Source organism: Labrus bergylta, chromosome 7 (assembly GCF_963930695.1).
Source record: "Labrus bergylta chromosome 7, fLabBer1.1, whole genome shotgun sequence".
NCBI classification, from domain to species: domain Eukaryota; kingdom Metazoa; phylum Chordata; class Actinopteri; order Labriformes; family Labridae; genus Labrus; species Labrus bergylta.
Genome location: NC_089201.1, coordinates 25,625,328 through 25,649,703, shown reverse-complemented (window position 1 = coordinate 25,649,703; position 24,376 = coordinate 25,625,328). Strand labels below are relative to the sequence as shown.

The 24,376-nt window shown below is 43.0% G+C and overlaps 1 protein-coding gene across 1 annotated transcript; it reads left to right on the top strand.

Moving 5' to 3' along the window:
- Positions 1 to 4,745: 4,745 nt before the first annotated feature.
- smad6b (SMAD family member 6b) lies at positions 4,746 to 23,639 on the top strand. Its single transcript, XM_020631326.3, has 4 exons — positions 4,746 to 6,289; positions 8,992 to 9,048; positions 9,568 to 9,645; positions 22,738 to 23,639. Exons 1-4 carry the CDS (start codon positions 5,491 to 5,493, stop codon positions 23,277 to 23,279), a joined length of 1,476 nt encoding a protein of 491 aa, XP_020486982.2. The 5' UTR covers positions 4,746 to 5,490; the 3' UTR covers positions 23,280 to 23,639.
- The last annotated feature ends 737 nt before the right edge of the window (positions 23,640 to 24,376 follow it).

The following is a 24,376-nucleotide window of genomic DNA, read 5'->3' as shown; positions in this document are numbered from 1 at the left end:
TATCGACACAGGTCATCAAAGAGCTGAGATCATATTCAAATTAATTAGGCCCATATTTCATCAACCCAATGAAATGGGGCTGAATATAACCAAACTAACTCCAAATTAACCAAATGAAGTAGATACTTTGTATGGCTTCCAAAAAAAGGACACTGCTGACTTTTTGACACCAGAATCATCATTGTGACCGGGCAAAAACTCAGTCTATAGTATGCAATAGAAAAATGAATGAAGCTTAATTCTGGATCACATGCAATGCATAAACATTATTCAACACAGGCATGATGTCACTGTACTCATGGGTTTCAGCAACCCACTGTTACACAGGGCTTGTTTGTTAAAGTTATTTGAGTAGACACAACTACTGGGAAAAAGACTTATTATTATTACTGTAAGAGCAGCAGTTTGTATATTCTTTCTCTGCTATGTTTGATGAATGTTGCTCAAACCCCCAGTATCTGAAGCGTCAGTCTTGAGCTTGGCTGGTGTGACCACTGCATTATTACCCAGGGGTCTCCAGGATAGCATGGGCCTGGACCTTCCCAGAGAGAGGGGCAGGCCAGGGGACAGGCCTGTGTGAACAGCTGCGCCCTGTTTTAGATCCGCGTACTCGGTTACCTCTTACTCTTTGAAGAAGTCTTTCCTTACACACTTTCACACATGCAGCACACATTAGTAGAGTAGGCCTCAAATACGACTGAAGGATGAAAAGTTCAAATGCTGAAACTTTGATTTTCAATTTAAAAAGGAGCCCAATGGTTTCGGTGGCTTTTTGAATTGCCATTTTTAAAAGGATGAATCTTCAAAGCTTATTTAAATGGAGCTTCATGGAACCATTTGTTTCAGAATCCATATTGCTAGTAATAGTCCAATTTAAAACAATCAAGCGCTTTGTAAAACCACAGAGTGTTCTATGTATAAGCCCTAGTGGTTTTCATTGCTCTGTAACATTGAAGCACATGGCCATCATGTGGTACAAAAGATTGTACATTCACACTGAGCTGCATTAGCATTTCAGAAAGCTTGTGTCAATCCTATTTTAAGAAATAGTTGGCTCTGGCAGTTTTGTTTGAATTTAAGTACACAACAGAATTCACACAAATTAGCTTTGTGTTTTCATCGAGGAGATTTTGGCTGCAACAGTTGTGACAGTCTTCTGCAGTATCAGGAATGAGTGATTGCTGTTCAGTCGCTCCTCTATTGCCAATTCAGGTGGGTTGATTATGATTCAGCTAAACATTTACTTCTGCTCCTTCAGCACATCATGTGAACTGATTTACCTCGTTTCAAGATTAGTCAACACCAGAGGAAAGTGGATTAAAGTATAATGAGTCTGTACAAAAGTGCAAAAACACTTTGTGACAGGTTTTTTTTTAATAGCCTACATATAAATAAGAAGATATTGGGCATTGCTAGGAAATCATAGAATTGATGCATTTATTTTTTACATGTCTTTTGTCTTGATGTCAAAGATATCAAAGCTGAAACAGTCGTGTAGGTTGCAACAAACTCCACTTAAGCTTACTCTGATTCAGAAAAAACAAAATTTTTGCATAAATTATATCTTTTAGACCTGCCAATGGACCTAATTTTTTTTTTAACTAGGCTATATTGGCAGTTTCAAATCAGATCGATTAACAGTTTAAAGTCATTGCTGATAACAGTGTCTGCTGTTGGACAAGGTTTCACTAGTGACTAGTGCCGGGCAATGAAACAAGTTTCAACTTCTTTTACGATCTTGGCCTCCCGCGACCATGAAAACAAGATAATCCAAATTAAGCACAATGCACACTGTCTAACTTGCAAACAAACAGGCAAAGGTCACTTTTGCCAAATGATGGTCTAATACCGAAACGTTGCCAATAAATGTTTGTTTGCAAGTTAGACAGTGTGCGAGAGTTTATCTTTTGAAGTTTTTGGTGGACACATTGCTCTCTGCAAAGGTTTTTTTTTATGTTGTTATATTCTTGTAACAAGAGAGTAGTTGTTGATAGAGTTCTGAATGTTAAAGTGATAAATGCATGTGAATCACATGTTGTTAAATCAATGAGTAATCATTATGAAAAAAAAATTGCCATAATCAAGCAGCAACACTCGTGACCTTTGACCAAAATGACTTTCAAAATAAAAGCATTTATACACAAATTGTACAACAAAATATTATTACAGAGCTGGGATAAACTCTATCATTCTTTGAAAGCAAACTTTGACTGTTTGTCTTTAGATATTAATGCACGTTCTATTATTAACTCACTGTAACAGTGACCGAGTCAAGACCCTCTTACAGGGTCACAGATTCAAAGCATCTAAAATGTCTGCGTGCAACTGATGCTTTCAAACATTCGTTTCACGTGAATCAGTTCCAGCAGCACAGACGGCACAGCAGACAGACTCTGTGACTTATGAGCCAGCTGGGTTTTTCATCCCACTTAATTGAAAATTGCATGACACTGATTTAAATGAAGCGTTACTCTGTAATAACAGTTTTCTTTTCCTTGTCTGACATGTGATTGAGTTACAAAGGGGAATGCATTTGCAACAGGTGCCTCTAACACAGTGCAGTCATGAGGGCCTCCACGTCCACCCTCAGTAACCTCCCTCTGCCCCAGAGCCCTGAGGCTGCCAGGGAAACTTGATTCCATTTCAGACACTGGCACCGTGTGCGGCTGCAGACCTCAGAGTTGCCACAGGTGTGACTGAGGAGATGTCCCAGTGCATACACAGTGTGTGTGAGTCTCTATGTCCGAGTACATTTATTATATTCAGATTTCATATTTTGAAGACTGTTTGGTCTTTTAAGGAAAATACAATGAATTTATTTTCAGTACATCTGTGGCTCATGATTAAACATAAATCAATGCTTGTGAGATAAATGAATAGAGAACAAGTTAACAAATATTTTATTTGAAAACAACTTCAAAATGTTTGAAAAACAAGAACATTTTAAGAATCACCTGTATGAAATAGATTCATCATGTGAGTATATCAGTAAAAGCTTTGCATAAGTGGAACAATGCTTTTGGCACGTTACCAGCTTTGAAAAAGCTCCATTTCATTCATGAGTATTTACAAATTTAATAGTGGGCGTGCCCTCTTCTCAAGAGGGGGAAGGCCTTGAGTCTTTTTGGCCAATCAGATGTCTTTACTCTTGAACTTGTGCTTCTTGGATCACATTAACACTTCTCGGGGTGTGGCTTTGCCTTACTGGTTTCTGAGCCAGGATATGTTAACTCTTACAAGACAGCACAATTTAACTCTAGTAACTACATTGCCTTTAAACTGCATTGAAATTGGCTATGCATCTAAAATCTAAAAGTTGTTGTTTTTTCTCAACGTATTAAAAAAAAACTACAATGGGCATTAAGTGGATGTTTGCTTAATACAGATGTAGCTAATGGAAATAAAATGAATCAGCAGGAATGTTAAATGTCGCTGTATTGCGTCTGAATCATTTCCCTTTTTTAACTGCGGTGGAGCGACAACTCATCCAGGTGTTTACCTCATATGCACTGCGGTCCTCCTGTCACTGCTATTTAGTTGCCTGGAGAGAATGTATATACTTGTGTGCTACCTCTTTTACATTCAGTGTGTCTTGGCGAGCAATATCCCAGCTGGTTTAAGGTGAGACTTTACTGAACTGAAAAGTCCAAACATTTGTTTCAGGTAATTCAGAAGAATTGAGTGTTCCTTGCTGCATCACTCCAAACAGAACAGACTATATTTCTATGTCATAGTTCTCATTTCTGTCAACACAAAGAAGTCCTTATCAAGTAGCCCTGCCTATTTTACGAACTTAAGTTTTAAAAAAAATCATAAATGCATGAAATAAACAGACATACATTCCTATTTAAAAATGTGGCATTTCCCCTATTTTTTCATACACCTGTGTATTTGACTAATGGTTTAATTGTGATATTTCAATGAGTATTTGATGAAAATGTCTTTTTAAACAGCTCTTCTTTGGATTGCTCGATCACCCTTTTCAATAAGTTGTCCTACAAATTTCAAACCAATGTATTATTTTGATTTCCTATTTGGCGGTTGTGGCGCATGTTATTCCCTTTTCCTGGTAGTTGTAATGGTGGTATCACTAAAAACGTTTTCAATGCACCTGTAATAGAATTGTTTTTTTTGCTTTGCCTGTAGTGTGTTTGAGGACTAACGGCTGGCATGATGTAGCTCTATTTTTCTTCATATCATGTTTTGTTGAATCATAAAATCACATAACTGAATTTGGTGAGTTCCCACATCATCTTATTTCCAATTGATGTGTTTGCTTGTTTTAATTTCCACCTTAAAAAAAAAGAAAAGAAAATTGAACTCTTGACTTATTTGGTAAGGAAATAAAATAGCCTAATAGAACTTCTGTGCATGGAAATCGCTGGTTGCTGTTTCCTCTGATTATAATTCACAATCGGCTTGCGTGGATGTAAATAAGTTTGAGCAACTTTAACTTAAAAACCCGAGGTGGATGTTTCGCCTTTAAGAGTTAAGAAACTTGAAACCTTGTTTGCGCAACAATCAGTGCAGCTCACACTGCAGCCGCCAAAGTGTCTAGACTAGCACATGATGGTAGTCAGCCAATGGCTCCACCGCTCTCCTCGGGGGCCCCGTGTGTGTGTGTGTGTGTGAGAGTGTTTGTGTGTGTGTGTGTGTGTGTGTGTGTGTGTGTGTGTGTGTGTGTGTGTGGGTGTGTGTGTGTGTGTGTTTGTGTGTGCGCGCGTGTGTGTGAGGGGAGCAAGAGAGAGAGAGAGAGAGAGAGAGAGAGAGAGAGAGAAACTGAGAAAGAAAAGCATCGGTGCTGCAGTTTGGTTTAGATCTGAGTATCTGAGTAGAGAAGCTGGAGAGCAATTCAGCCCCGGATGTTTCCTCGTGTAATTTTACTCACCTCGCATGGATACTTTGCCGGGATTGTAAAGAGAATAAAGAAGTGTTCTGTCCTATCGAGAAGACGACAAGGATCCTGACTTCCAGTGCAGTTACGTGGGATTAAATGGTCTCGAAGTACCTCATGCCCTGCGTGCCGGTGTAGAAAGTAGATTCGAGGTTGTTAAAAGTCCCAAACTGTTTCTGGCTGCAACTTGTCGTCTCGGATTGAAAGCTATAACTCTGGATTATTACTTAATCTATCATGTTATGTTATTAGTAGGATAGTTTTGTAACTATATAAACAATTCCACAGTGATCCTGGATGCTAAGCCGTTGTTCCACTCGCTTGGTTAGGCTATTTAAAGTGCATTTATTAAATGAATGCATTTTGATCGGAATGCTGCCATACATTTATTGCTCGATTTTGTTGTTGTAGAAGCAACTGAAGAGTGGGCTCCTCAGTCTAATGTTGCGGTTTTGCCACCAATGCTCGTCAGTTGGCTGTGCATGCATTGCACGGCATTTCAAAGACATTAATGTTTTGCAACGACCGCAGAAGCGTCTGTAATATTCGGATATCCGTAAAAAATAAAACCATCTAATAGATTTTCAAGTTGTCGTATGTTCAGGACGAAACGCTCAGGTCTTGTGCGGCGACTCTGGAGAAGCCGTTTGATCCCAGATACCGAAGGAGAAGATGGAAATGGCCAAACTAGTGAGGGCTGTGGGGACGATCTGTTCGGAAACAACCCAGAGAAAATTCCCAAAACGGAGTTCAGACCGATGACCCCTAGCGGGTCTCTAGTAGGGGACACAGGGGGTGTTTGCAGCCGGATCCCCGCGGAGAGCTGCGGCTTGGGGGTCACATCGGACCAAGATGGGGGCGCAGGCTGCGTTCAGGAGCAGGGAAGCCCCCGCTCCGTACAGGACAGAGAATGCAGGACAGTGACATGCTGCTTATTCAAAGACCGGGACCACTCCGAGCTCAGGGGTCCAGACACGGCTCAGGGTTGCAGGGATCCAGGGTCGTGTCACTTCGTGCTGAGGGGCCTTGGGCCGCGGGATTGCGGGTCTCCTGAGGCACCAGAGGCGATGCCACGGACCGTGTTGGAGCAAGAACTGAAAGCAGCCACATACTGTCTTTTAAAAAAGCTTAAGGAAAGGTCGTTGGATACGTTACTGGAGGCAGTGGAGTCCAGAGGGGGGATGCCGAGCGACTGTGTTATGATATCCCGGACAGAGTTGAGGTTGGGCGGCCATGTGGCCCCCCCACAGCTGCTTGTATGTAAACTGTACCGCTGGTCCGACCTCCAGCACCTTGCCCAGCTCAAACCGCTCTGTGAGTGTAAGAGCTTTGGGGTCCCGGACAGTCCAACAGTGTGCTGCAACCCCTATCACTACAGCCGGCTCTGTGGGCCAGGTAAGTGCATTCTGCCGGTACACATGCACACACCTTACAAAGTACCTTTCAAGCAAAGTCACCAGGTTGTCCTTTAAGCCTTCACAATAAGGCGTCTGTGTTTCTCTAGTATTGGTTTTCTCTAAGACTTGGACAATATTGTCCTATTACCCTGTTTTAAAATGTGTATTTTTCTACTTTATTTTGACATACTTACTTCAAAACAAAGACATGAGAAAGGTTGGTGTTAAGATTAGGCTACATTATTAATGATTACAAAAGTCATCCTTATGGGAAGCTGTACAATAATAAACACTCTGAGCTGATGTAGTGAGACCAAACAACTGTCAAACAGCTGCCCCCTTTTTTTTTTCTGTTAGTTTAGTGTGAGCCTACTCTGATGCAGTCTTGACTCTGTTCTGTGTCACGCAAAATGGCATGGAAAATAGTATGTCATTTGAAAACATTTGTCCCCTTTTAAAAGATTTGAGTTGGAAAGTTGTGTTGGAGCAGTGTGTGCGAAACCAGAGCACCGCTCACGTTGGCCTGTGAAATCTTGGCCAAAGATGGAGCCTGTTTGTTTGGGCTGCTGCTGTTAACAAGTCTTCAAGGTTTAGGTGTTGAATGCATGTCCATACAATAATTGATCTGAATCTGTCAGTGCCTTCAAGGGTGATAAAACATGAAGGTGTTTCTGGTGGTTGTTACCTCTGTTTTCTTGCAGGGTTATTGCCAAGTTGACGGACCCATCAGCAGATTATTCTGTGTAAATGATTTTAAACTTGGAAGGTTTGGCTCTGGTGCCATAGGTCACTCTAGTTTTGTTGTAGAGGATTGAGCTTTTTTTTTTTTTTTCTCCCCACAATCCGTTTGCTATCTAAGGCAGATCCTCCCTGACCTACACTAAAAAGATTAGGTTTTGGCAGGGGGACAGGACTGTGATTTGGCAAACCTTTAACTGTGGGTCACTCGACCCTGCTGACCCGATGACAAGGCGTGGTATCATGTGTAAAGATGCAAGTGTCAGTATTTCTGTCTCACTGGCACAGGAGCTGGATTTTCCATAACATCCATGTTTACTAGCTCCAGCTGACAAGCCCTTCAAAAGCAGAAGCCCAACAATATCAGAATTTACAGTCCACATATGTGGTCCTGACGTTGATTTGGCCCGAGTGTCACATTAACTTGTTTGTCTTAATAAGAAGAGATTACAGAAGTCTTGTTTAGTGCTTAAGTTGCATTTCAGTATAACTTGATAGGTACAAACAATCTTAAACTAAATTCTCCCTGCTGAAGTGGATATCAGTCCATGCTTTTTGAGTTTATTTCCACTTAAACTAGCAAGATGGACTGTTAGAAGTAGCAGAGGGGCACGTACCCCATATTGGGACTAAGGCCTGTAGTAGACATAGCTCACATGCGCTCATGCGTGGTCGATAGTGCTGGTATTTCTTTCATGCTATTCAAGAAGGGTTACTTTGAATCAAGACCTTTATCACTGGTTTTTACATTGTTTTCAAATGGGGATGTAAGAAATCTGGAATGATATGATTAACATTAACAGATTATAAAGGAAAACATTTCAGCCCTTTGTAAAAGAATAAGCAACCAAAAATATGCAAATAAAAGCAAAGTTGTGGAAATACAATTTTGAGCAGCAGTTCAGTTGACGTGTTTCTTTTTAGGATTATTTGAAAAGGAACTGCTGCTGCAGGTTTTCATATAAAGAATAAAGCTGTACTTAATGTGTTGCAAAGAGCTCTAACTGAAGGAAGGAGACAAACACTTTTTCCTTTTATTTTGCCAGGCATTATACTTCTCCAATGAGATCAGTTTCAAGTTGCGCTTTAAAAGCCCTTTTGTCCTAAGGAGGTCCCCTCATGCTATTTAGGTGAAGGAGTGGTGATAATATACAGTTTGCATACTACTGGCGCCAGACTGACTAGCTGTGTATCTGAGTGACTGAGTTCAGATCCCAGCAATTACTGCCGCCACTCTTAAAGGACCCGCTGCTATTATGCTCTCTCCTTCTCCTTTTCTCTGTAGGCGAGGTCAGTGGGCTCCCAAAGTTTTCTTCCCTTTGTGCTTTTCCTTCTTGTGCAAATAATTTTCTTCCTTTTTTGTTTTTCTTTTTAGAGGAAATCAAGTTCTGTGAACAATGCAGCTAAAAGGCAGAGATCTTTTTTGGATGTATTTTTCCTTAACAAGAAGTTCTGTTTAGACTCTGCAGTTGGCGCAACAACAACTGCTTCAGTTAAACAGTTAATGCCTAACAGAAACAAATGTGCAGTTTTCAGATGGCTTTATTAGCTCTTTAATGAGTTTTAATGATTTAATTCAGTTCTGCAGACACAAAGCCTGTGATAATTCAGATAGTCTGGTGTACAAACTATTCAGTAGTTATTTGTTGAAGCCTTCATGTTGGCTTGTACCTTCTTGTGTTGGCTACTTGGCTTGTTTTATTTTGTAGAGCTTTACAGAAAACATTATAAAATCACAGTGTTTGGTTCTCTTTGAGTAACAGTAATATGAAATACAAAATTGTTCTTCAGACTTTCCAAGATGGTTATCAACTCCACAGTAGGTCTAACAAAGTGTTTTTTCAGCTCTGTACAACAGAGGCTTTAAACTTGTTAACACACAGTTTCTTTTCTTAAAATCACAGATATGACTTTTTTTTTCAGTCTTGGTAAGGTTATTGACCCGATTGTTTCGTGTTGCAGAGTCACCTCCACCTCCTTATTCAAGGCTTTCCCCTAATGAAGAACACAAGCCACTGGGTAAGTGACAAACTCACAGATGTTTAATCCTGCACTGTTTTCATCCTTACCTTCAGGTGTTTCTCTCAAGATGAACACACATTTAGAGCATGTTAAATCTGATAGGTATGGTCATTCTTTTGATTCAGCTCTTTAGTTCCAATGAATAGAGAAGTGGATCATTTTTTAATTGCAGTATTTAGGCGTAGTTATTGGTGAAGTGCTAATACATTTTGAAATTAGGCCTGGATCAGCATGTGGTATAATATCAGTAAGCCAGGCAGAGTAAGTGTGACTATGACAGCGTGGGTAAGATGTAGTGGGGGGTTGTTTGGTCTCCACAGCCAGGTTATCCACAATGAGATGTATCCTAACACAGTGTTAATTATGTTGAATATGAAATGGCTAAATATCTGCTTTATTTGTTGCTGATTGAAGCCATTGAGTCTCTTAAGTTGATGATTAATGAGAGGTACGAGTAGGCCACGTCTCACACTGGACTTTAAGTGCTCATTTCTGTTTTTTTTTTGTTCCCCACAGATCTGTCAGACTCTACATTGTCTTACACTGAAACTGAGGCAGCCAGCTCACCAAATATCACACCAGGGGAATTCTCAGGTGGGTGTGTTTCTCCAACTGTCTGTCAGCATCCACATTGGTGGTGGTGTGTGTGTGTGTGTGTGTGTGTGTGTGTGTGGGGGGGGGGGGGGTAGTGTTGGATGGTGTCATTTAATAGTATTAACAAGGTAAAAAAGAACAACTGGTCATTTTGGACTTGACTTTGTATACGTTTGTGAGCAGCTGTTTTTGAAGAAGAAGGACTGGTATATCAACACATTGACTAACTTGAGCAAGCAGTGGCTATTTACATTAGATTATTATTATGGATTATTAGAACATGACCTGGGAGGAGCAGGTTTTAATGCGTCTTAGGTTTAAACATTTCATTTAGTACTCTTCTGATTATTTGGGATTTGCTCTTCTCCCTCAATATGATTGACAATAAGAGGATTAATAGAAAAGTGTTCAGTTTTAAGATAGAAGTGTCTTCAGTGCTGATGGGCTTACATAACTCTGTACATTTGTCCATTTCTTAAATGTTATACATCACAGGATTTAATCTCAGATGACCATTTGATGTTTTATTGACCAATTTGTGACGCTCTGAAATGGTTAAATAAAGTCTTAACTGAGGGGAAAAAGAGGAACTGTTCTTTGCTCTGCTCTGCTGAGTGTGTCAGGGTGAATATGCAAACCTCTGAAGGTTATTACATTTAGATGCTGCTCTTTATTCCGTCTCATTAAGGGTCATAAAAGAGAGTTGTTTTCCGAGATAAAGGTTTCATTGTGAGCAGTGCAGAGGTTCAGCGGGGCGTGTGTCGGCCTCAGAGCCAGCCTCCCCTCCTCTGTTTTTCTTTCAGAAATATTTTAGTGGGATCAAACTGTAATATAAGATCCAAGCTCGCTCAGAAATACACACAAGCACACACAGTTGTGCATATGCATGTGCACAGTCACTTGCAAATACAACTCTATCTATCCTGGCTGTAAGCGGGCTGTAGGGAGGGGCGAAATTGAAATTGAGTCGCTCGTGTGAATTGGGCCACACCAAAGGAAGTGAGTAAAAACAGTCCTGTCGTCTGATTTGAAATAAAACACTCCTTTCGCACGGCACGGAGTAAGCAATGCCTCCCTCCCCCGTAGTAGCTAGCATGCACAGTATCATGTGGACGAGGAGTCAGAGTCCTCACTTTGGGGCTGCTGCGGAACAGCATTTTCTGTTCAAGGGTCTGCCATGGCTCGGAGGCCTGGACATTGAGCAGTTGACATGACTACCTGGCAGTGAAGTTTTCAGGCAGTGAGGGCCCCCTGTACCCAGTACAAATGCTGTCACCACCTCAGCATGGCCCGGTGACACTCCCTGAGTCAACAAATGAGGGGCTTGTCAAAGCGTGCACCACAATTCCTCAGAGACTGTGGTGAGGAGGGAGGATCTAGACATGCTAGGCTTTGGTTTCCTCCAACTGTGTGTTGCTGCTTCACAGGCTTGGCTGGATCATTCTGCTTTGGCTGTGACACACTCGACTTGGGCACAGGAAAGAGGGGGTGACCAGTCAGTGCTCTACAGTGTGGTGGTTTTCAGTGCTGTGAGCTGAACTATGTCGCCAGCCTGTCTCTGATCATGTTGTATTTGGACTGCGCGGTGATTCTTTGGTTTAACATGCAAAAGAGTTCATGTGAACCCTAGTCATCATATACATCATATACCAATGAACCTGAAGGCCTCCTTATTAAGCCTTATCATTTATTCTCTAACATACTGACCTGTACTGAATATTGTTAAGTTATCGTATGTTGACTGTGTTACTGACCTGGAGATGACTTTCCCTGTGAATCCCCCTGCAGCACTGCTGGAGAGAGTGTCTGTGTGAAACTGGAGTTGTATGGGACACAGAGTCCACGCCTCATGGAGGAACAAGTAAATCTCTTAAAAGCAAGTCTGGGGGGCACTGGGTGGATGGGTGGAGTGTAGTCAAATAATCAACTACAGTTTGCAGCTCAGGACTACAGAAAGTGTTCTCCTGCATCACACAAAAGCAAAGGAAGCGATCAGAGATGTCCAGTTTGGTGGATAAACTTGATTCATCAACTAAAATTTGAATATAAAATAAGGAATTTAATAAGCAGCTCTAGTTGTACTTCAGATTACCTAGATTTAGAATATCGTGTTTGCATTCAAAGAGCCAAGCAAGTGTGCTAACATTTGTGTCAAACATCGTGCTGATTCTTGAAGGTGTTTTCGTGCCGTTTCTTCCAAAGCTTCTAGAGTGCACCTTTTTGTGATTATGTTTAAGTGTAATGCTTAAACATTCAGTCATGGACGTTTGGACCTTTCACAGCCTTCTTTTATTAAGGAGAAGGACGACTCCCCCAGGCACTCTAATTACGACCGTTTACGTCACGAGCCGGCACAGCTTTCGAGTATGTGCATACACAGTATACCTTAGTGCTGCCTGTGTGAGGGAATGTGTCTTTGCTGGTGCTACCCTCCCAGTCTGCCCTCACACCTGTTTCCTCACCGCCTGAGCCTCGTCGTGTGGACATCACAGTGAAGCCCTTTGAAGCAGGTCTCATTGCTTCCTGTATGACTGTCTGAGGGGGTGTTTTCCCCCTACACATTGACTTTATTATGTCAGTCACATTGTCTCTGACATCAGGGGCTCTTTATGTTTGTCACTTCTTCATTATAACGCTCCTCTGGCCAGCTTTGGCTCTCACTTCAGGGAGGCATGCCAAGATGCTTTCACATTGCTGTTGAAGAATTTCAGTCATTGATGATATGGTGTTTTTCAGAGTGTGTGTAGGGATTAACATATACAAGCCCTCCCTCTGTGCTCGGTTTAAACTGTCATGGCTCCAGTCTGCCTACATTCTTCAGTCTTCAGAGGTTGTGTCCTCAATCAACCCGGAGGAATTTGTCAGCACAACACTGTGTGTACACGCTCATGTTGGTGTGAGGTGAGATCAGCGATGTGAATGGAGGGGCTCCCTCAGATTTCGCCGGGTCATGTGACTGCAGGACACGCAGAGTGACCTGAGGCACTGCCCTTTATTCGTTTTCCTCTTTCTCCATCTTCCTGAGAGTGTAGGAAAGTTGGACGGGAGGAGCGGAAAGATTGAAAGTTATTAGATGTGGATAACAAAGAGTGCTGTTGCGCCTTAAGGAGTGTAGAGGGCATGAGCAGAGCTCTGCACACATTAATGATACAGTGCTCTCCTCTATCTGCCTGCCTTTGTCTGGAGGAAAAGCCAGCACTGTCTCTGTGGATGTCTCGTCTGCAGACAGGCACTGTGTAAGGTCCACTCTGGTATTGACTGATTTATCCAGGCAGAAAAACACAGTCAGATGGCAAATGGGAAGGGCCTCCTGTGAACCCACAACAGATTGCTTACACACATGTAATGGGACTGCAAAAACAACCCTGAATGCTTTTCTTTATTAATTTTTAAGTATATGTTTCTTCCTTAACTTAAATCCATATGCATAGACTGACACGGCAGCGTAGGGCAAACTTAATTCTGCAGCCAATACTAATCACAGAGCAGCACTCAGCATTCAATCACTGCCTTCGACCGTGTCAGAGACAGTGGAAATGCATGGACTTATGAGACAGTTTGAACAAGGCATGCAATGATTCCTCTTGATTAAACTAGACTTCACTGTTACTTGTTGATCTGACTTTAAAAGGCATGTGATACTAGCTATGTTATGAGCTAATAAAATAGTGAATCAACCAGATACATCTGAAGATTTCCCTCCTCTTATTTTGATATGAACTGTTTTTGTTCTGTTTCTCATAAGATCATGTCTTTCGTTCAAAGCAGTGACCGTGGTATTTTATGTATGCCTCATTTAAGTTGTGTTTTTCCTGAGTAGCATTACGTAAGGGACATCATTACATCATTTATTGACTAGTTGATTGCTTTTATAACCATTGGTTTTAATTGGATATTCATAATTGGGTACAACTTGTGTAGTGTGCGATGTGCAAATAAATACAGCATGTCTTTACTCTACCTCTCAGACAAAGAGGTATGTGTGATGCAGTGACAACTGCAACAGCATGTTAGCCATGCATGATCCCCCTCAGTGCGTCCCCTCAGACCCCAGAGTGATGCAGCTCGGGCTCATCTCCCCCTGCAACCTGGCACATGGCCTCAGGTTTCCACCGCAGCCCTGAGCCTTCCCAGGGCCTGGCCGCCCACACTCCCTCAGGAGCCCCAATGCTCCAGGATACGGGATGTGGAAATAATGTGACTTGAGTGCTTCCACCCTGCCTCCCGAAATCAGGTTTTGCGGATTGTTTATTTGAGGGGAAGGAGGCCTCAGACAAACATCCTGTTTTAAGAAGCTGCCTGGGTTTTGTAGCAGTGCAGGGCGGTGAATTGCCCCTTTGACAGTGGTGGGAGACTGAGGAATGTTAAAGAGAAGGCCAGCATCTCAGGGGACAGGAGACATGAGGGGGCTCTACCCGTTCGTCATGTCCAGTTTGTGTCCATCTTAAGCCAGGGTGGGGTGCTGGGGGGGGGGGGGGGGGGGGGGTACATGCATGTAGCTGTACATCCTGAAGGGTCTTGTGCTCTATTCTCTCTGTAGTGCTGTAGGGCCTGTACCCACAGTCCTCGTCTCAAGTATCCGTTCCTGTCCTGGGAGGCTGGCTTCCGTTTCCTCTTACGTAACACATACACATAGAAAAAGAGCCATTGATAGGAGCGATAAGGCAATTTTTCATTTTCCCTTTCTCAGCATTGTTAGACTGTGATGTTTCAGGAATCCACTTCAAATTTTCTCTCAGAGGTTCTGACATCTCTGAACTTCAATAGAGTCCTCCAGAATCTACACATTTTTGCTTTTTGTTTTTGTAAGGCGACCTCATGTGTCATGTCATTCCCTGTGATATGATTGCATTGTAGTTTGACCTGATCTTTTGAATTGCATTTTTTTTTTTTTTTTTTTTTTTTTTACTAAATTTCCTAAAGTGTTGATTCTCAGTCGGAACTGGCAACACAGGCCCTAGACATGGTGAGGTAATGTGACCTCTACGCGCAGAGTGAAAGCCATGCTAATCTAAAGCAGCCCTTGGAGAGGCCATAAAAACCTTTTCATGTCAACAGAAACTCACCTGCTGATGTTAGTATTTATCTGTGTCCGCTTGGCAAGCCAGTGTGGTGCCAGTGCTGCTTGGTGTTTGAGTAACATTTGAAGGGCTCGCAGATAAAGATAAATCTAAAGCCTCATGCACCACTTTGAGTCTTAAGCTCACAGTGCCGTGCTTGTCATTTGAATTTACAGGGCATACTGTGCTGGGCCAGCATAAGGTGGACTGTGTTTCATTTTAGGTCTCACCACACAGACAGAAAGTGCAGTCTGAAGAAATAACAGGAGGTGTGCCCAGTCTATAATTTTTGCCCCATATTCTACCTTAGCAAACAAAGTAAGTGAGCTAATCTTGTCGTGTGCTCAGGGAGGGCCGCCGTTACCATATTCTCTTCCTTCACACCGCAGTGCTGCACCAATAGCTCCATTCATTCAGCTCAGGGCAGAGGGTTAGAGCAACAAATAAAGAGCGTGCAATGCCATTAAAAATGTAAGGAATGTCCAACTGTTAGTTTAGTGTTTTAGTGAGCCTCCTCTCAAGGCTGAGAGGGGGGAACAATACTCCATTTGAGCTGGCCACTGTAAATGTGCTAGCCTTGCAATGCCTGGCAAGCATTAGGGGAGGTGGTGCCAGTTGTGGATGCTGTTTTTATTTTCTGACCATTTTACCCACAATTATAAATCCAGACACCAGCCACAGCTATGATTTAGCCCTGTGGTCTGATTGCTGGCGAAAATAGATTTAAGATTTTTTTTTTTTCCCCCTTCCTCCCCAGAGGAGCATTGACAGTTGTGCCTGAACCTATGGCTGTCAGTATTTTTAAAACTCAGAATAGCCAGCGCATTCTTTGAGCCTCCAGAATGCTGTGTGTGGATTAACTGTTGGGGCCCATGTCATTGGACATCTCTACACAAGCCTTTTACTGCCTGAGGGGAAAGGAGAGGAGTCTGTTGTTGATGTTTAAGAGTAAACTCAAAGTCTTCTTAATTGTTGTCTTCTGTGCGTGTCCAGATTAGGGGACTGGGACTCCATTTTTTTTTTTTTTTTATCTTTCTCTTCCCTTATCTTGTACTTGATCTACTGGAGCGGCATCTTCATTCCTCTACCTTGTCGGAACATGGGGCCGATCATGATAGACATATATAAGACAGATGTTTCGAGCCTTTGATCTTCTTCCTGAAACTTGCTTGTTTTTTATTTTTTTAATTTTGAGTGGTATAGTTGAGCAAAACGCTCCAGATAAGATCTCCTTTTCACTGGCTCAGCTCACTCTTCTTTTAAGGGTATATTCATTCCTGAGCATGTTAAAGTAGGCCAATGTATGTCTTCTACATTTATGGTTCTTCACAACGAAGAGGATAAAGGGATCACGCTTTATCAAGTAGTAGTTATAACAAGTCATGACCACGATTATTTTCATTCAAAGTGTTCCCCTGGGACCGTTACATTTACTTTTGTGATATGTGTTTGACTTGTCTTTTTATCTGTGTGCGTTTCTGAAGTCTTGGCTGTGTGGCTCACTACATGCAGTCAGGCTGTCGCATTTCAGGGTACGGTTTAGATTAGAGGTCTGGCTGTAGCTTCCCCCTCTTCCCCTCTCTGTGACTGCCAGCACATAATTTACTTAATGAAATCCTGCCATTCCCTTTAGCTTTGAGATTTTTTGCAGATGTTGACAGGGGAAGGACTTTGTGAATTATTGGAAATGTTCACTCCTGCATTTTTAATGAATGTCTTGCTTGTTGTGAACGGGCTAACTTGTCAGTGATGTGTGTGTGTGTGTGTGTGTGTGTGTGTGTGTGTGTGTGTGTGTTGGGGGGGGGGGGGGGAGTTGTCTTTGTTTGGGGAGCTGGTGTCTGGATGCCCGCAGTGGAGCAGTGTGGGTTACAGCCCAGCAAGTGTTGTGATTGAAACAGAAACTCGGGTGCCACATTATCCTGACAGAACGCATTCTCCTCACAGACTCTGATCCACTGGGCTGATCAATAGGAAACCATTGTTTGAACATCAACTGTGTCCATCACAGCCAGCCCACCTCCCAGCCCGCTGGAAACCAAATACCTATCTTTCGCCTTAAATCAGTCCGACTAATATAACTTGCAATAATAGAGTTCCATGTTATTGCTCATTTGGAGCCAATCTTTCAAAATAGTTTGAGGATGTTGGCCAGCTAAAAGTTGGTTTACTACCTCTGTGTTGGGTTTTGCTTTGCGACAAACTGCAGCAAAATGCCTAACCTCAGTACAAAACGGAGAAAGTGTTTAGCATATAAAGTGCGCTTCCTCTCTCATGTGATGTTTAATTTGTGATTAGGAGATTTTTCTCACCAAAACGAGACTCCTAAAGGACAAGAACAAAGCAGCCTTCTCGCTGCACCCCCCCACCTCCCACAGTCCTAACCAGAGTAGGAAGTTAGGAGGCACAGCGAAGGGAGGAGGGGGGAGTTCAGGAATGTGCAGGGTCTCCTCTACTCAAACGTTCCAGCCTTCTTGGCTTGTACCTCCCTCACACACACACACACACACACACACACACACGTACTTGCTCACAAACAGACGCACTCACACACAAACAGATAGGTTATATGAGGAGGTGAAAGGGCACAGCCACCCAGCAGGATGTTCGCTGAGTGTTTTGCTATATGGTGTTCTCTATCCGACCTTGCTGCTCTTTAAGGCTGCCTCTAGATATGACATTTACTAACATACCCCACAGTTTGGACAGAGCTTTTTACGCGCCCTGAAGGACTCTCGTAGGCCTCACTTGCATCACAACCATGACTTGTGCTCTATGTCTCTGACACATTGCAGAGCCTTGGAGGAAACTTTGAGGAAATGAGCAGCACATTCTCTTCCCCTGAAGAAAACCGAGGAGAAAAAAAAGCCTTCTCCCTCAAACCAGCGGCCTCTTACTCGCGCGCCCAGACGGCTCCTCCATATTAGCCTACTTTGCTTCCTGTTCTTTTTTACACCCTTTCTTGTTTATTGATTTCATTTATGGATTCTGTTAGTTATCTACTATCAAGGCTTCAGCACTTTTCCTCCCTCATGGGGTCGTCCCGAAACAAAATGAAGGGAAAGTGGAGAGGAAGTTGATGACAGTGTAAAGCATTCCCAATGTGACCAGCCAGGCTTGGTGACTGGTTTCAGTTTCTCTGACTCCCGCATCATTTTTCCGAGCACATATCTCCCTCCCTCCCTTTTCTATCTGTCTTTCTCTATCTCTCTTTCTGCAGGGAAAGGCCAGACCTCAGGGGAAAAAAATCCATAGATATATAAGAGCAGCTCCAGTTGGCATGTCGGCCTGATAGTGCCGACTTTGATGGCAGTGATAGCCCAGACGCCAGCCTAAATGTGGCCTGCTCAGAGGTTATAGTCCGTCAGTATAGAAACTATTGTCTATAGAATTAAAGTCATACCAGGCTCTAAACAGGAGGGGGAGGCTTTAACTTCACTTCCACTGTGTTGTTTCTAGCTGTGAAAGAAAGTTTCATCCAAAAAATTGGAGTGCAGGAGCCCACAAAAAATTCTTTGCCCTTAATTTTTCACACATTTAACCATAAAGTATACATACAAAAGACACACTCATATACCCCAACTCCACCACCAGCCCAGCAGCCTATCAGTTCATTGGTACAGTCTAATAGCTGGAGGGGAATCTAATCCTTGGCACAGGATGAGAGAGTGCTGCTCCCCCTCCTCTCCTTGCTCCTCTCCTGCTCCCTTCGACTGTACGGCTTAAAGGGACTGGCAAGAGTGTTTTTCCTCTCTTTTTTTTTTTCTTTTTCCTCCTCAGCAAAGTTTTGAAGGAATGAGTTCAGCGCTGCTCCGCTCTCTGGATTAGTAGAGATGAAGTATAATGGAGGTGGCCCCGGAGCTTGGTGGGGAGATGTTAGCACAGAGAGGAAGCTGTTGTTTGTCTGCCTGTCCCTGACACTCGGCCTCCCATTCATCTCACTCCAAGGCTGCGGAGCCGTGTTTACCCCAGGGCAGCCCTTTTCTGCTTCTCCTTCCCCTTGTCGTTTTCTTTCTGTCTTTAAAGGCATTACTGGATGATCATCTAGGATTGCCATTGAAACTTTCAAGCCCCCATTTTTGTATACTTAGTTGTAATTATCCAGATTGCCCTCTAGTGCAAGGAACTCATAGCTCATCCATATGTAAATCTGTGAATAGGGCTAAGTCATGAGCTACGTTAACATGTGCAATATGTCTTCAATCTGATCAGCATCGTTCTGATTGGGGATTCCAACTTCACTGTTTACATGGACGCTAAATGTAGTGATCCCATTACGATGTGCGTGTTGATGCGTCAAACATTTAGTCAGAATAAAATCATTTTGACAAGCTCAGAGCTCTCCTACCCGGTATAGTCTGACCAAAACTGCTGCAGAATAAGCTGTTTCTTTCTGTTAACACGCATCTAAAAAGAAATGAGCTCTTAACTTTTGAGAACTTGGTCTCTGTCTTTGGTACGTCAGCTTTGTGTTTCTGTCAATGGGCATTGTGTCGATAAAGTTTTTCTCTGGAGTGGGATAACTTTCAAACTTTCAAGCAACTTCCAATTTAATCTCCTTATTGCGATTATTTGTGTCCATGAAAACATAGCTTTTGCGTTAATGGTATGTTGGTTTCATAAAAGAGGGAAAACACGATTGGTATTCACTATTATGTTTCTTCTGACAATTTTTGATCTTCAGGGGTGTAATGAAACTAAGTTTATCTGTTTTATACTTTACTTTGGGAAAAAACTGAGGTACTTATATATTGTACTTAAGTGTTCTGATTCATGCATGTTTCTACTTCCTACAATTCAGATGCACTGATATCTTTACCCCTAAAGCGTACTTTAAAAAACAAATTAGCTCAAACTCCACAAATGACAACAGTAAGACTTTCATTACTTCCCCATCTTTACTAAAGTGGCATTCTCAATGCTCTTTCTTTGTCCTGCAGAGTGATGCTTTTGGTTGAATAATATTTCTTGTAGCAGATATTTGAACCTTTTTTTCACTGACACTTCCCTGTCCCATGTTTGCTTTGTGACTTACAGCGAAATGATCTGTTTGTTGTCAGATCTGATGTCCTGCTTTGATACTCTGAAATCCTCTAATCAGACAGGCCACAGGGAAAGAGAAATGTCAACATTTTCACAGTTTCCATGGAGCTCACGCCTTGTTATTGAAGTCAAGCTCTGCACACTAAATGCTTTACGTTTTCTCTGGACAAAACTTAGACATGTAATTGTCGGAGTGTTGTCAGCTAACTTTTTTTTTTTGATGCTTAAGTAAAAACCAAACACAGATTGAATGTATTATTTTGCTATTATATGTTGGCCATGGGAATGAATTTATGATTATTTATTTTTCAGAATGGGACTTTGAGTCTTGTTATGTAGGACATTAGAGATGAAGGTCTACATGTTAAGATTGCTGCCCCTGGCTGATGGAACAGGATGTGCCGCAGCCATTTTGTGGCCGCGTGACTCTGAGACTGACACTAAGAGGAGAGGCTTTTGAGAATAAAATAACAATAATAACATGCGCTACTATTCTAATGGGTAAACTGAGCTGTTAAAAGGTGGCAGGGTTAAATGGATGCAGAGCCCCAGTAATTGCTCCCAGCCCATCGTGGCTCCGCCCTCAAACAGACCCTCTAAAGGCACAACACGGAGTCAAAATGACGAGGGTGTCTGAGGTGTGGTCCGAGGCTAGGAAGACACACGCCCTCACTTCACCACCTCAGCTCTGACTTTAAGAATTGGGCCGTGTACAGTATCTGCACGAGTTTCTATTAATAGACTGACAGTAAACCTGGCTTCATACTCTCTTACAAATCAGAAAGTACAAAGTATTCCTCAGCATTTTGCATTACTCAGCACCTACTCTGAAAATGGAGGCCACAGTTGCCGCGGCGATGTTGTCTAAACAGTATGCCGACTGGTGATAATTTGACTCTGTTAAAGAGATCCTAATGATGAGTCCGTCTGTAAGAGCCCTCACCTTGGCTCCCCCACCTAGCCAAAACACACACGTTCAGGACAAAAACACAAACACACTGGCTGATTCCCCCCCCCCCGGCACCCCCACCCTCCCAAAGCAGATACATGTGCGCACAGGCACACGTAGACGCTGAACACAACAGAGCAACAGGAAAAGGCCTGGCTCATGGTGTGCTCATTGTCTTCCTTCAGACTCAGGCTAAGCATTTGATACATTTCTAACCTTTGTCCTGCTCATTCCTCTTCCTGGTCCTCGCAGTCTTGCCTTCTACTTTCATTCTATGCTACATGTGAAGACCAGACACTATAGACCAAATTGTTTTTGCTTTATTCTCCCCATCCAAAAAGGAGGAGACGGTAGCCATTTGGTCCTTTGTGTGTGCACAGTTTCAAAGTGAGTTTACCCTGATGTGTGGGCTCCATTTGATTTAAGACAATAGAGGGCCATAAACAAGTTGGGGCTGAGTTCTTTGTGTGTCTGAGCCGCGCTGAAGTAAAATCTGAGCTCAGAGTGGAGGAGCTGGAGTGTGGAATTCACTAATGGCACATGCATGTTGGGGCCCCTGAAGAGAGGGGGTCATTTCAGCCATCAGTGTGTGCGCAAACACACAGAGAGCCTGTCTGCAGCTTCCCCCTCCCCCGCATATCCCCACTCACTCTTTCCCATCCCCTCCACCACCAGCAGGCGTTTTGTCTCTGCAAGTCTGCTGATCGTTTTTGCTAATCTTTGTATAAACTTTACTAGTGTGGGTCACTCAGCAGAAAGGTTTAGTTGGGTGGGAGGTGAGTGAGGCATTTTGTTGCTGTGTGGATCCGTGATGCTCCACCTTAAAGGCGTTTGTTAATGGGGCGGGCGGTCATTAAGCCCTGTGAGCAGAGAGACTGAAAGGAATGGGGCCACAGGCCCAGGCTTTAAATCCTCTGTGCCAATAGACTCTCTGAAGCAAAATAATGGCATCACTCTGTGTGTGAGTTAATGGGAGCTGATAGCATGAAGGCTGGGGGGTCAGCGGGTCACGGGCTTGTGCTAAGTTGTCAGGGAGCTGAATGCCGTCCCTGGGCCCACAGCAGGGGGAAGAGCTGGGTGGAGGGGGAGGGGGACCCCCTGCCTGGCCCTCTCCCGTCACCCCCACTCTTGTGGAATGTGAGGAAGACGAGGAATTAGGGGAAAGAGGTTCCCTGATTCTGCAGAAGTAGAGGGTGAAGATTGGGATATGAGATCATGGGACCCTTTGCTTCCCCACTCTCCTCCATACCACTGATTTTTCTGAGCAACAGAAACACAAGGCAGCTTTGCACAGCGTGGACTGAAGCAGCCTCTGGAAGAGGTTGACAGTGTTGTGTGTCTTTTCCATGTGTTGAAGATGGAAGTCTACCTCGGGAGCAGTAACTCATGTTGGAGTGCTGAGGCCTGTCACTGCAAAGAGTTCACAGGCTGCAGCCATGAAAACTGAATTAACAAGCTAATTTACTGGGCAGAGACGTTTAGGAACAGGGTGCCAACGTGGTTCCACTGTAACAAAAAAAGAAAACTGCTTTTGTTTTTAACTTGTGTGCACAGGCAAGGGCACAGAGAGGCTGAAAGTAAAAATTGAATGTAACCCAAACACACTATTGCTATGTTTTGTTATTTTTTCACTGGAAACACATGATGTAATCATTAATTAAACTTGGCAAACATGATCTGTTTTGAAAGTGCATGTGTGAGCAGCTTCAGTGCTGGGTGGTCAGTGTTTAATCATTACAGTGCCCTCTTGAGGCAGAGGAGGACACCACAGTTTTTTTTAGACAAACCTTTCTACAGTCTTTACCATCTTGGATATGTATAGTGAGTGTGTGTGTGTGTGTGTTGGGTGGATGTGTATGCCATGGTATTTATACAAGGCTCAGATTTAAATACAGTTCCTCCTTTAGTATTTATAGCATGGCCATCTGCTGTGAAAACAATAAAAACAGATAGTTAATCCCTTAAAACATCCTTTTTACTAGGCCTGTTTGCCTTTGTTTATGTTGTGTTTAATGACTGTCATTCTGTCTCTGTCCCCTCTAGATGCCAGTATGTCACCTGATGTCCCGAAGCAGAGCCACTGGTGTAACGTGGCATACTGGGAGCACCGTACACGTGTGGGACGCCTCTACACAGTGTACGAGCACTCTGTCAGTATCTTCTATGATCTACCTCAGGGCACAGGCTTCTGCCTGGGCCAGCTCAACCTGGAACATCGCAGCAGCACCGTTCAGCGCACACGAGGCAAAATCGGCTACGGCATCCTCCTGAGCAAAGAGTCCGACGGCGTTTGGGCGTATAACCGCAGCGAGCACCCCATTTTTGTGAACTCCCCTACCCTGGACGTACCTAACAGCAGAACTCTGGTGGTGCGAAAGGTGATGCCAGGGTTCTCCATTAAGGTGTTTGACTATGATCGATCATGCCTCCTGAGGCACACCACAGACACTGACCTCCTGGACGGACCTTACGACCCCAACAGTGTGCGAATCAGCTTTGCTAAGGGCTGGGGTCCCTGTTACTCCAGACAGTTCATCACCTCCTGCCCTTGCTGGCTGGAGATCCTCCTCAACAACCACAGATAACACAAACGGACCCACAAACTATCCCAAATATCATCTACCTAGATTTAATATAAAGTTTTATATATTATATGAAATATATATTATACTTGTAAATACGGAGTCATTTTTACAATGTAATTATTTATGTATTGTGCAATGTGTGTATGGACAAGAGGAAAAAAACGGAAAATGCACTTTGGCTTATATATATTATATATATAAATATATATAAAGATAAAGAATCTTTCAATACCAACTTGAGAAATTATAAAGCAAAATTAGGATGAGTCTGGATTTGGTGTATAGTTTTCATATACTATTAATATCCAGACAAAAAGCTAACACCATTCACACATTGATAATAAAGTATTCGCATATTAATTCTCCCTGTTTGGTCTGCATCATTAGCTCTTTGTTTACAAGTCACCTTGATTGTTTTATTGATTTTCCTCAGGATATCCATGAACTTAACCCTCCATGACATTACTTGTTTAAAACAGGAAGCATTACATAGTCTGGTACAGCACCGTGTTTTATAACCTTGTATCAGATCTTCATTTACAGAGCAATCTGTTTTGTGGCATTGTAGACTTTAGGATCCACATGTCCTTGAGGTCCTAAGGAGCCTCAGTAATGAGGGTTGAGAAGAGGACTGTGCAGAAGGAAATGGTGAAACAACCGAGCTAATCCTTCTAAAGGTGTCTCTACTTCCGCACATTCGTATTGGCCCATCCGTACAGGTCTCAGGTCTCCACCGCCGGCATGTTTCACAATGGATGTTGTCATAACTGACTGGGGATGCGGCACATTGAAACCGCTACAGTGATACAGGAATGTATGCAGAGAAACCAAGAGATTTTACAAGCCTGCTGGAATCTTAAAAAACTGCAGCCAAGGTGGATGTGGTTATGCTGGCTTCCTTCATAATTGCTGGTGTTGGGTTGTCAGATTGGCGGTGGTGGTAGCGAGAGGGAGGGGAGGGGAGGGGAGGGGAGGGGAGGAGGGGGGATGCAGAGGTCTGTGCCAACATTCAGCAATGGGGGCATTCACTAACACTCTGATTCTTGTTTAATGAGAGTGGAACTGAGCATTTATAAGGACACAAGTTTTTAAAAGTG

Bases quoted from the DNA above. Each gene is read 5' to 3' on its own strand.
- smad6b (XM_020631326.3), top strand. From the start codon at position 5,491: ATGTTCAGGACGAAACGCTCAGGTCTTGTGCGGCGACTCTGGAGAAGC. The intron at 6,290-8,991 runs GTAAGTGCATTC...TTCGTGTTGCAG, and splicing joins CAGCCGGCTCTGTGGGCCAG to AGTCACCTCCACCTCCTTAT. The intron at 9,049-9,567 runs GTAAGTGACAAA...TGTTCCCCACAG, and splicing joins TGAAGAACACAAGCCACTGG to ATCTGTCAGACTCTACATTG.